Here is a 14,018-nt window from a genome sequence, read left to right as displayed (position 1 = left end):
CTGGTCGCCGTCTACGTGCGTAGGCATACCACCACCATCATGCCAGCTGGTAAAAGCCGTCGGTGTAATTGTGCCTTGGCGCTGATCGACTTCGTGGAAAAGGATGAATGGATGTGTGAAAGAGGGCGCTCGACTGCTGCATTTCTTATGTGCAACTTTTGCACTTATTACAAAAGAGAAATCTTTTTTAATATTCATAACGAATGTAAAAGTGTAGGCCTAGGCATAATACGGAAACTTTTCAAACAAAAGTAATGGCTCACCTCAAACAGAAGTAGTCCGATACGGATATTCCCCCCCCCCCAAAAAAAAAAAAAAAAAAAAAAAAAGTTCCTCCTAAAAATAAACGTTAATCCGGAGGTCGTAGGTTCAAGTCCCGGTCTACTCAAGTTTTTTTGTTTTGTTTAACCCTTGATCATTTACCCGCTCAGTTACCTTTGTGGTGTTTTACTGTAATTCAAGACACTCATGACTCAGTGACTTAATCGTGTCCCCCGTGATAAACAGATTTGATGCGGATCCCTTTTTTTTAGCATGGAGTTGTTTTTGCGGGCGGGGGGGGGGGGGGGGGGGGGGGGTTGCGTGCATAATGTTAGGGGTACAAGAAAAGTTCCTTACACTAAAATATATTTTGTTTCCTTGCCTGTGTAAGTATGAAAGTCTTGTTTGCTTTCCCTGCAGGTCTTCTTCTTGTGACTTTTTTTCAGAACATCCTAATCTGGAATTGTTCCTGCTTAAAAAAAAAATTGTTTTGTGTGTGTGGATTTCTTGGAAAATGCGACGTGTGCAAGTTTTGTACTCGTTTGTTCTTCCTCCATGGTCTGATATGGACTGCATGCTCCTCTATGAAACGGTACAACTAGAAAGCGCCCGCATGTTATTTTCGGACACCATTAATAATGGGCGTCAATCAGGGGGGGACATGGGGACATATCCCCCCACTTTTTGGAGGGTGGGGGACACAATATCAAATGTCCCCCCCCCCTCTTTTTGACCACCTTTATCATGAAGCCCAAGATTTGCACTGTGTAAGACGAAACCCTATGTTCCTATATGGGCATTAATCCTGTGGAAAAAGGATGACACAATACCCCCTCTCTAAATTGGCCCTATAGATTGCATCACAGAGCATCTAAAATGCAAACTTTTCCCGGGCCCTTAATCGGGCCCGCACCCCGAGCGGTAAAAGGCTTCTCACACGCATGCTCCATCGTTGACAGATTTGCACCTCTCCCCCCCCCCCTGATAGAGTGGAAGGGACGTGTACCCCACCCCACCCCACCCCACCCCACCCCATTTTCGAAGGGTGGGGGACACAGCATAAAATGTTCCCCGTGGCCGTGTTGTTTGACCACCTTTATCATGAAAATCGTGTTTTGCACTGTAGAACTGTGGAGCACTGGAACACAATATTCACACAGCTCATTGTTCTGTTTCGTTTGCCATTTGGCCGAATGCCCTAAAGATTGCACCACAGAGCATCTTAAAATACAAAATTTTCCCGGGCCCTTGAGCGGGCCAGGACCCATGCCGTAAAGGTTTCACACTTGTACGTGCTCACTCTTTGAAAGTATTTCCCCCTAAAAATTGGTTCATAGATCCGCACTTGAAGATGCTGTCAACCCAAAAGGTTCTACTGCTGCTCATATTTTACAGATGTTTTGTTCCGTTCTGTATGCCTCGTATTGGCCTAAGATTTCACCACAGAGCATCTAGAATGCAAAATTTTTCCGGGCCCTTAGGCGGGCCCGGACCCACGCCGTAAAGGTTTCGCATTCATGAGCTCACTCTTCGACAGATTTACCCCCTAAAACTTGGTTCATAGATCCGCACTTGAAGATGCTGTCAACCCAAAAGGTTGTACTGCTGCTCACATTTTACAGATGTTCTGTTCCATTCTGACAGATTTGCCCCATAAAACATGTGTCTTAGGTCTGGTGATGATAGGGATGAAACGCCGTCTGAGCATTAGAATGCAGAAACAATATGGATATAACAAAGCTATAATTGAGTTGCTTTTTAGGTACAATAACCACGATAGCAAGAATAGGTGCATCATAGCTTGAAATAGGCATTAAATTCAAACATTTGTGAGGGGGAAACATCACCCCTCAGATTCACTAGATTACACCAGAGAGCATACGGCCAAAAAAAATTCCCGGGGCCCTAAAGCGGGCCCCGGACCCCACGCCGTAAATGTTATGTCCCCCCACCTTTCAAGACGGATTGACGCCCCTGACCATTATGCTCAGCTAATTCCCCTTAACCCTAACCCTAACCATAACCCTACCCATGCATACCATGGAGGTAGTTCTGTTCCGTCCAGACAGAGGAAGACTTGCAAGATAATTGGCCTACCCGATGGAGCAATAACTGGGAAGAATTGCAAGATATTGCCCTAAAATAAATACTTGAATTGTGTACTTTTATCAATATTGTGAGAGGGGTGCAATTATAACGGATAGCTAAGGGTTTTGGTGTCCGTAAAACAAAGGTTATAATTTGTTGGCTCTCATTATGCATTCGCCTCAGTTCGTAGCCTAGATACAGTGAAAATGTTTTGTTTTCTCCGAACTCTCCAACTAGGAATGTATTGTTTCCCCCAAACTCTCTAATGAATGTATCGTTTCTCTGAACTCACAAGAAAGTCCTTAATAAAATATTGAGAGTTCGGAGGAAACAATACATTCTGATATCTGCGAAGGCCGAACCAACAAACATGATAAAAGTAGAAGCCCCAAGGAGCCGAATGGACCGAAAATCAGTCTGCTGCCATCTGTTGTTGAAATTTACTACGACGACTGTTACATGCAAGAAAAACGAACTGATACTCTGATTGCTTGTGATTAATACGTTAGCGCATAAAAAAACCCAACCACAACACACCGGCCAACCACAAAAACAACATAAGAACGCAATGGTGGCACGAGAAGGATGGGCCTACTTTCGTGATTGGAACAGCTGGATCCGGTCGTATATTCCACGATGTCATGGAGCAATAAAGTCAACTCGGAGATCATCGTAGAAAATAGTGGAGGGTGCCTCCATCCTATTCATGGTCAAAAGTTCAGAGTCTGCTCATTATGGTAAATTTTGTAAAAACAGAAAAGGCTTTTTACTTACTTAGGCACTGTTTAGTGTTTATGTTACATATCGTAATGTTAGGAGTTTTTCTACTTTTGTTAAGAACTACACACACGTTCATTCAAATCAAACATTGAACCAAGGCTCACGGGGCAGCCAGAGTTTCATTAGGCCTAACTAACACTCAGTTTCTAGGGAATTGGAAAAGCATGAAAAGTTACACATGAATCACATTTCGAGGAAGTGGAGCTATGAAATGTTTTTGAACTCCAGCTTATCCTGGAGTGGAGGTCATACTCTACAATCTCCATGGATGTAAAACATGTAGTTCCAAGTTCCAGAAGTATAAAATGTGTCTGTTTCTTTCCTTTATTATGATGGTTCAATAAAAGTATCCCAAGATGTAGAGATTTGGCAGACTTGCCGAAAGTATACTTTTAGAAACTATATAAATAATATAGGCTCCCCCGTTCGGTACTTCTAGAAACTATAAGGCTCCCCCGCTCTCACGGGGGAGCCTTATTATAGTTTCTAGAGAAGTAGGCCTACCGAAAGTAGACCAAGTAATTGGGGCGCTGTACTCCTTTTTTCGAAATTTTGACATTCAATTTCAAAATTTTGAAAAAAGGCGTACAGCGCCCCAGTTACTGGGTCTATGTCGAAAGGCATGTCGAAAGGGTCTTGTCTAAAAGCCCCCTTTTCCATCCTACTCCTAGAATTATGAGTTTGTTCCACTATCGTCGCCTAGTGGAACAACGTCTCAAACATAGTTCTAAGAGTTTTCCCGTCCCAAAAATGACTTAAGAGTTTTTGCAATTCAGCAATATTCAGCAATAGGGCCTATTATCAGCTGATAACAATTGACCTACTTATTTTAAGGTCAATTACCACGCTTGGTTTCAACCAATCTTTGTGGTTTACACCTAGTTAACTCCTTCCACCCCTCCCCCTTTGTCTTTTTCATTGTGACTTTTCTTTGTCCAACATCAGCTGTTTCTTTCACCATCTGCTCTCTGCTGTGTGCTTGCTTTTCACTCCTTGTTTAATAGAGCAAAGCTCTATCTGTGGTTTACCTGACTGCTTCTGTTACTATGCAGCATGTGTTGCGCTGTCACTAGCCTTTGTCTGTACTCATCTTTGTGTTAATATTTTTCATGTTTATTTAGAGAGCCTAGGCCGAGGTAATTTTACAAGTTTGTTTTAAATGTCTGCTTTCTCAAATTAGCATCAAAGAATTAAGAAATAATTTAATGTAACTTTTCTATATCAAAAGATCAGTTGATTTTTTTTATGCAACTAATTTAAAACAGACTTGCAAAAATCTCTGCATTTTAGTTTGTTTTTCATTACTTCATAAATAAAAAAATTAAAAAAAACCTTAGTTATTTGAATTATTCCCTTTTTTTTTCAGAGGTTTCAGTTCAGCCTGCAAGAACTCGTCAATTTTCACCCATGTCCAAGTTCACCCAGTATCATCTCATTAACAATCATCTCATTAAGCAAGGCCATTGCTCTGTGATAAAGAAAGACTGTTCTTATCTGTTTATGCAACTCGGCCAATCAACTGCCACTACAGCCTGACACTGTATACACAATCATGAATATTCATCAGGAAGCCTAACACTGTATACACAATCATGAATATTCATCAGGAAGAGCTGAGTTCGTCCTCAGCAGAGCTCAATAATAACATATCCGCTGGTACATGCAATACTGAGAAAGGTCTACCAGGATGTGCCCAATGTCATGAGTCGGCCGTTGTGAATCACAGTAGTAGGCCTATGTGTAGTCGTCAGGACTGCAAAGACATGGGTGATTGTCAGGTGGAACTCAGGACTAAAAACCCCGCTGATTTGGCGGTACATAATGGGTCAGTGCAGTGTGACCAAGCAATTGACCATGTAGAATGTGCAGCAATTGACCCCTGCATGGCAGATGTGTCTTCAGAGGTCACAGGCAAAGGTCACCAGCCACTAGAAAGCCACCTTGCTGATGGAAGCGGATCCCAGCAAACAGCTGGTGGTTGTTATGAACGCGATAACAACAGACCCAGGGATTTACCCTTGAGTGGCAAAGAACAGACGGAGGTCTGCATGTGCGAGGATGGCTCTCCTTGTTTTTGTTCGTCTCCATTGTCAGTGAGCGATCAAGTCTTAAGGTGGCAACGTCTCATGGAGGAGCACTGTGGGACTAGAGGGATGGACGCCATGACTGATGGAGAGAATCAGTCGGGTGACTTGCTGGATGCTAATACTGATGATATGGAGGATAGTGAGGAGATCAGACAGTGCAAGAAATACATGGAGGATTTAGTGGATCGGATCTTCAACAAAAGGTCAGTAGGTTATATAAAGGGAGACAAATGGTCTTACATTTCTTCCCTCCAAATCTTGCCTATTTAAAGGGAAGTTTCATCATAGCATTGTTTGGCTGTTCATGGATTTTAAACGCTAACCCCACTATTGCACGTTCGCATTTGCTGGACGTCACATCACAAAGGGCATTGATATTATATTGTGATGTGATTGCCAGCGTGTGCGCGTGCAGTAACAAGGTCATAAGTGTCCATAATTCCATACGGCCACAAGCCTGCTATGATCTCGATGACGTTCCACCTAATTGGGCCAGAATTGGAGGGAAGAAATGTAACGTAGGCCTATTCTGTTTATTTTAATCAAGTGTGTACTGTAGAGAGTAAAGGCCCGGTCACACAGGCCCCGATAACGAGGACGATAACGAGAACGATAAAAATGCACGCCCTCGATTGGTTGAAATGCTCCACGCAGAATACGCCCACGCTCATTTAACCAATCGAGGGCGTGCATTTTTATCGTTCCTGTTATCGTTCTCGTTATCGGGGCCTGTGTGAACGGGTCTTAATGGTTAGGAACAGTTGGAAATTCTGGTACGGTCTAGTAGCCATTGCTGGTCCAGTAAATATTTTGAGCTACATATTAAAGTACAAGCTCCCAAAAATCTGTGCAATATGCGACAATACAATTGAATGCAGGATGTGATTGGCTGCAGTGAGCTCATTTGCTACTATGCAGGTACATGTAGCAGCCGCAGTGCCCAAGACACGATATTGTGCCAAACTGACAATTGCAGTCAAGAAATTTGTTTGGTCCTTACAAGTGAGTGTAAAAACAACAAAATTTTTTATTCTAATCCCTCAAAAGGCAAAATAATTTTGCAACAACTGCAAGGCCAAAACTGCTGGCAAACTTTGGAACTTGGCTGTCTTTTCGGGGGAAACAGGTTCTAACTTGTGACAAGACAATAAGAGGATTAAAACCCAAATTGCACGCTTGGAATGGAAACTCTTTCTTTGTCTAAACGACACTGTACATACATGTATTGTGCAAGGCCAAAACTGCTGGCACCACTTCTGAACTCTACTTTTTTTATTTTATGTGGAAACAAGTTACAACATGTTTCATTAGGACAACAAGAAAATTAAAACCCAAAATACACTCATAGTGCACTCTTTGTCTGACCATGGAGGACTGACCGACACTTGGTTCCCACTGTGCATTCACTCTTTATCTTTCATGTACATTGTACAATATATGTACAAAACAAAGTGGTATTCTGAACTAGGAACTGAGCCACATTTAGTAAACAATTGCAGTGAACGATTTCCCTTGTTTAGCAGAGCAATTGCTACTCAAAAATCAGGATTTGCTACTCAGTATCTGCATACAGTATGCCCAAAATAATGGAGTCTAAATTTCTTGCTATGGATGCAAAATTGCTTGATGATTATTGTTCCCTGCATTGTCTTGTTTTTTTTTCCCCACACTAAATAGTATTGAAGATATGGCATGGGGGTACTGTGGGGCAAACACTGGACTCAAGCTTTGGTGTTTCTGATAAGCAGGGTGCGGATTTGAGTCCTGGTTGTGTCCATGAGCATATGAAACATGCTTTGACTTTCAGATGGGACTTAAAGCCTTTGTATGGTCCCGTGTACTGGGATTGGAATTGCATGTAAAAGAACCAGGGACACTTCTACAATGTATTGTGGAAGTGTAGAGTTAAACCCCAGTGCTTCTTGACCCCATACGTGGTACATTGTTGCATTTTTTTTAACGAGGCATCCTGTAGTTTCATTAGGCCTACCCCCCCCCCCAAAAAAAAAATAATTGTGTTTTAATGGAAATGTCTCATTTTGGGGAAAATGGTCTTTTACAACAGAACAAATATTTCCTGCAGTCTAAACTGTACAAATTTTCATAAAATGTGTATGGTTATTAGTCAAATTTGCCCTATAATAGGCCTAACTATTAAGTGCAAGTCAAAAACTAAGCAAAGACACCAAAAAAAACAAACACGTGGACAAACATTACCTGGAATGAAACGTTAGAATGATTGACATTATTCAAGAGGATTCATGTATTTCCTTGATGGATTGTGAGTTGTAATGCAATCTGTGGTAGGCCTATGTGCCAAAAAGGAAACAAACTTTCCATGTATAGCTTGACGTCACTGCTTGGCGAGTATTCTGTGTAAAGTAAACATGTTTTCAGCTGTATCCAAAGAGCCGTGCATCCTGGTTTGAATGGTGATCAACTGTGACACTAATTATCAAACAAAGAGTTTGTCAAAATGGGCTTTGTTTCAATGTAAAGTACAGTCCAGAAGGGCAAGAAATCTACTACAAGACTTCCACTGTAAGATGCCCACAAAGCCTGGTTCATACTTCATGCGAATGCAAAGCAAATTTGACGTGAATTTGGCGTCACAACTCTGTTCTCGCAGCGATATTCGCAAGAGAATTGAGCACTAACTCAACCTCTGCAAATTATTTGTTGCGAAAATGTGATTCAACATTCGTAGCCTACTAAATAAAAAACCTTTTTGCAAGGTTATCAACTTGCGTGTTATTGTTTTTCTTAAACAAATAATTTGTTTGAAATTTTTTCTTAAACAAATAATTTGTTTGAAATTAAAGTTTATTGTACTCCAAATCAGGGCTTGCATCCGAGGCCAGTGATGTTAGTTTCAGGCCAGTAAACTCGTTAGTGGACAAGTCGGGTTGTATTGTCTGATATTTTTTTTATAGTTGAATAACAAATTTACTCTCTTGAACAACACATTATGTTCAAGTATTGACTTTCACTTTCAGTCTGATAAGTACCTTTGATTCTATTGAGTAGCAGGCCTGACACTTAACGGAGGCAACGGAGGCGATTGCCTCCGTTGCCCCATGCCATTGCCTTGGTGCCCTTGAAATGCTCCAGTACAAATTTACAATTTCCTCATAGGGTGCCCTTTGCCAAAGAGAAAATGCCTTGGTGCCCTTGTCATTTCAAAAAATGAAGCATACAGGCCTGGAGTAGTTAGATATATACTTAATACCAATAAAGACAGATGAGATAAATCTTTTCTCACATGTCTTAGTTGTAGCGCTTGTTAAGTGTGTCAACAATTGTTCATCATGTCTCATTTTTATTCTGGTATAAAAAGAAACTGGTGCAGTAAACACTTTGAGCTACTCAAGCTCTGTAAATGAACTAGTATGGTTGTTGTTATAGTAGGCTTGTTTGCTAGGCCTACTGTTCACTTTTCCTGTTCATGTATAATGTACATATTTGTTTAGTTTCCATTTACAAAAGAATTATGACAAACATTACTACGAAAATGTAATACTTTCATGCGTTCAAACAAAGAGTGTTTTTTTAATTCAATTAAAAAGTGGTTATTACCTGTGCCAAAACAAATGTTATCAAATGTGTTTAGCTACTGACAGACACAGCTTTTGACAATAACAAACTCAAGGCAAGCCCCAGCATGCCCTGAACTACACAAAGGATGTAAGTTGGTGTCACAACTTAAAGGCAGTGGACACTATTGGTAATTACTCAAAATAATGATTAGCATAAAACCTTACTTGGTAACAAGTAATGGGGAGAGGTTGATAGAATAAAACTTTGTGAGAAACGGCTCCCTCTGAAGTGACGTAGTTTTTGAGAAAGAACTAATTTTCCACGAATTTGATTTTGAGACCTCAGAATTAGATTTTGAGGTCTCGAAATCAAGCATCTGAAAGTACACAACTTCATGTGACGAGTGTTTTTTCTTTGAACATAGTTATCTCGCAACTTCGATGACCAATTGAGCTCAAACTTTCACAGGTTAGTTATTTTATGCATATGTTGAGATACACCAGCTGTGAAGGCTAGTCTTTGACAATTACCAATTTAGTTACCAATAGTGTGCTGTGACTACCTGTGTCAAAACAAAATGTTATCAAATTTGTTTAGCTGATGACAGACACAGCTTTTGACAATGTCAAACTCGAGGCAAGCCCAATCATGCCCTGAACTACACAAAGGAGAAGTTGGTGTCACAACTTAACGCAATGGTTTCTGCAGCTGACAATCTCTGGCAAGCTTAATTCCATGGTAGGAACTACACAAAGGATTTAAACCAACCTACACATCATAGGATAAGTGTGGGGTGTAACAAGGTTTTTAAAAGGCAACAATCTCTTTGTTTCACCATAGAGTAGGTTTCACATTGTTGTAATTTCTCAGTAGTAGTATTAGGAGTTATGTGCCCTTGGTGGATGTTGTGTGGGAAGAGGCTAAAAGGCCTTCACACCTGGTTGACTCAACTTGCAAAATTTATAACTATTTTACTCCTTTATTGGGCCCCAGCTAGGCGGAACCCTGGAACTGGAACAGTTTATAAAACTGTAGAGGCATATAGGCCTAAGCATACATGTAGTAAATGCACCACTTGATTAAAAAAAAAAACATAGATGAACTATAGTTGCAGATTGACACAGTGGGTTGGTGGGCTAGCAAATTCAGCTTTGAATTCCAATTTAACTGCAAAAATGTTACCTTTTACACATATTGTCTGGAATTACCTGAAGTGAAACCAATAATTGAACAATTTCGAAGGACATCAAGTTTGTATTGCATTATGACTACATTGTGTATACATTGTACATGGTGTAGTTCTTGTGTTGTTCACACAAATGTAGTACAGTACTCTCTGTCCTTACTCTATGACAATAGGTCCCTGCCAGTGTTGAAATCTGTTAGAGTACAATGATACTGTACAATTTGGAACCTCACTATTTTAGTTTTGTTGCCTTTAGTAGCATTTGTTTCAGAAACAAGAGCAACAAATCCTGGTGTAATTTCTCAGTAGTAGTATTAGGAGTTATGTGCCCTTGGTGGATGTTGTGTGGGAAGAGGCTAAAAGGCCTTCACACCTGGTTGACTCAACTTGCAAACTTTTAAACTATTTTGCTCCTTTATGGGGTCCCAGCTAGGCGGAACCCTGGAACTGGAAGAGTTTATAAAACTGTAGAGGCATATAGGCCTAAGCATACATGTAGTAAATGCACCACTTGATTAAAAAACAAAAACATATGGACTATTAGTTGCAGATTGACACAGTGGGTTGGTGGGCTAGCAAATTCAGCTTTGAATTCCAATTTAACTTAAACCGCAAAAATGTTACCTTTTACACATATTGTCTGGAATTACCTGAAGTGAAACCAATAATTGAACAATTTCGAAGGACATCAAGTTTGTATTGCATTATGACTACATTGTATGTGTACATTGTACATGGTGTAGTTCTTGTGTTGTTCACACAAATGTAGTACCGTACTCTCTGTCCTTACTCTATGACAATAGGTCCCTGCCAGTGTTGAAATCTGTTAGAGTACAATGATACTGTACAGTTTGGAACCTCACTATTTTAGTTTTGTTGCCTTTAGTAGCATTTGGTTTCAGAAACAAGAGCAACAAATCCTGGTGTAAGGTGTGTTGTAGATAAACTAGGGGATGGAAAGAGAAGTTTTCTGTTAAAGACACTGTGGACACTATGGTAATTGTCGAAGACCAGTCTTCTCACTCGGTGTATCTCAACATATGCAATAAATAACAAGCCTGTGAAAATTTGAGCTCAATTGGTCGTTGAAGTTGCGAGATAACTATGAAAGAAAAAACACCCTTGTCACACAAAGTTGTGTGCTTTCAAATGCTTTAATTCTGAGGTCATAAAATCAAATTCGTGGAAAATTACTTCTTATTCGAAAACTACTTTGCACTTCAGAGGGAGCCGTTTCTCACAATACTCGTTACACAGTAAGGTTTTATGCTAACAATTAGTTTTATTTTGAGTAACTACAAATAGTGTCCACTACCTTTAAAGCCATTATACACTTTTGGTACAGAATAGGAAAACAAAGTTCACAGATTTACAAATAACTTACAGGGTTTACAGAAGGTAATGGTGAAAGACTTCTCTTGAAATATTGTTCCATGAAATGCTTTACTTTTTGAGAAAACATTAAAACAATATCAATTCCCGATAGCGAGAATTACGGATTTATTTTAAACACATGTCATGACACGGCGAAACGTGTGGAAACATGAGTGGGTTTTCCCGTTATTTTCTCGCGACTCCGATGACCGATTGAGCCTAAATTTTCACAGGTTTGTTATTTTAAGTTACATGATACACGAAGTGTGGGGCTTGGACAATACTGTTTTACCGAAAGTGTAATGGCTTTTAAAACAAATTGAGCATGTGACTTTGACACTACCTGCCAGCATATTTTCAAAATACAGTGAAGTAAGTCCTTGTAAGTCAATGGAGCATGGCGCTTGATTAATTTAATTCTCGTGATTCTGAGTGGGTTGGTTTCTCACATGACATTGAGGATACACTGAGTATGAGAAGGCTTTCTGGCCAGAACACAAGGTCAGATGCAGGTTGGTTTGCTGACCTTGTTTTTAATACCACATCCCATGGTTATTACTCTTGAACTAGGTTTACGTCACTGGCAAATCGATCAAGTGGTTTAAGGTATGTATAGTTGTGAATAGCTTTGTTAAAGGGAAGGTACACGTTTGGTAATTACTCAAAACAAATATTTACTTAAAAACTGACTTGGTAACAAGCATTGGAGAGATGTTGATGGTATAAAACATTGTGGGAAACGACTCCCTCTGAAGTACTGTAGTTTTTGAGAAAGAGGTAATTTCTCACTAAAATAATAAAAGACTTCTAGCTAGAAGTCTTTTATTCTTATCTGAAAGCACGCAATTTCGTCCAACAAGGGAGTTTTTTCTTTCATTATTTTCTCACAACTTCGATGACCAATTGAGCCAAAATTTTCACAGGCGTGTTATTTTATGGTTATGATGGGATACACCAAGTGAGAAGACTGGTCTTTGACAATTACTAATTGTGTGTACCTTCCCTGTAAATGATGCACACTAGATTTAAAGGTAAAAACATGATTGATATACAGTAAAAAAAAAAAAAGGAAATTATTTTTTGCAAGTTCGGCTAATTTTAAATTTGAGATGGAACACATGGTACAATGGAAAAGATATGGGTTTATGAAAGTGTTAGTGTATTATTAATAATTATTTAATTTTAATTATAATATTGGTGGTTATCAGTAATAAATAAGTTATTTTTTTGTTTACTAAAAGATTACTCAGTTTAAAGGTGGGACTGATTTTTAAATTAGCAAGAGACAAAAATACAATTTAGAAAGTGTGATCTCAGAGGAAAAGTTGTTTCCAGTTGGATTTATTTGCACACGTAATTATGTATTGAAATATTTAGTAAAAAAAAGGCAAACAGCATACAGTGATTGGTTGTGATTCTGTAAATGTTTTATAATAATATGCATGAAATGGTATTACAGTACACTACATTGTTGGAGCTTTCTCTGTAGTTGGAGGTGCCTACATGTACTTCAGTGTACACAGTATACACAATGAACATTTATCATTCCATTTTACACACATGTGTAAAATTACACTAGAGGTATGTCCTTGTTACTCAGTTAAAATACATCATGGAGTAAAACTACAGTTAGGTTGTCGGAGGATTCCATGACAAAATTTTCCTAAGACTTTAGCAGTTACAGGATAGTTGTTTTTTAATGACTTGATTCTCAAAGCAGGTGTTGAAATTTAAGAGCCCCTATTTGTCATTCTGTATAATTGATCACTGAATGATTTTGTGGTTCTGGTGGATTTAGCAAACCAGGAAATGGTGGAATAAGATTGGCAGATTGGCAGATGTCACTAGGGTGATAAAATGTCAGTGTCATCATGTGTTTATCAATCAGGCCAGTACAGTGCTTGTGGATCAACTAGACTACCAAACAACCACATCTGTAAACAACAAAAATACCAAGTAGGCCCCTAAACCATACCTGTAAATAGTTTCTCACTTGCACAGTCAAGGTCAAAGTTAAATTGAGTATTTTTTATATTAAAGGGAAGATTGAATGAAATAGTTGAACTTGCTTAGAAAGGCGTCTGATAACATTTAGCATAATCAAGTTATTTTAGTACAAAATTTGTAATTCGGGGGTTATGAAACAAAGGTATATGGAGAGGCTGGTTCCTTGCAGTTTGACCTAAAGGCCAAAGTATGATGAGATGAATAAATGTCCAGATTTAGAATTTAGGAAAACCCCGGATTGGAAAATACCCAATGAATCAGCTCGTGACTAAACCCCAAACAGGCCAGGCTCTGGTTCGAGTTCCACAACCATGTAGGCACTGTACACAGGCCTGAGACTTCACAGAGGCAACGAATGCGGCTTCCTCATTGTGATACATGAAGTGTGGGACTTGGACAATAATGTTTACCGAAAGTGTCCAATGGCTTTAAAGGCAAAGTACATGCCTATGGTTTTTGGAACCGTTTGATTGTATATTGTGTGTAATCAAACTAACTTGTAAAAATTTCATTTCAAAAGGTAGTCATGTTTTTGATATAAAATTACTGAAAATCCGCAGCGAGTATGTCCATGCAGGATGAATAATCCATAATAGAAATACACAGGGCTTAAAAACTGATACATTTTGACTTAATTTAGTATTTCTTTGAGTGAAATGTTTCTCAGAATGTTTTATACTGTCGAAAGCTGTAGGCTT

At 39.3% G+C, this 14,018-nt stretch overlaps 1 protein-coding gene across 2 annotated transcripts in view; it reads left to right on the top strand.

Moving 5' to 3' along the window:
* The first annotated feature begins 2,909 nt into the window (after nucleotides 1–2,909).
* Nucleotides 2,910–14,018, top strand: part of LOC139934815 (uncharacterized) — a 31,730-nt gene continuing 20,621 nt past the window's right edge. For both annotated transcript variants that reach the window (XR_011785728.1, XM_071929218.1), the window contains exons 1-2: nucleotides 2,910–3,086; nucleotides 4,496–5,419. Coding sequence is in view for 1 of the 2 variants with exons in the window: in XM_071929218.1 (XP_071785319.1) it covers nucleotides 4,722–5,419 (698 nt within the window). In the remaining variant the exon portion in view is untranslated. The remainder of the gene's footprint in view (nucleotides 3,087–4,495; nucleotides 5,420–14,018) is intronic.

The sequence above is a fragment of the Asterias amurensis genome, chromosome 3, assembly GCF_032118995.1.
Source record: "Asterias amurensis chromosome 3, ASM3211899v1".
Lineage (NCBI taxonomy): Eukaryota > Metazoa > Echinodermata > Asteroidea > Forcipulatida > Asteriidae > Asterias > Asterias amurensis.
Note: the sequence above shows the minus strand (reverse complement) of the source record. Positions and strands in the feature narration are given on the sequence as shown.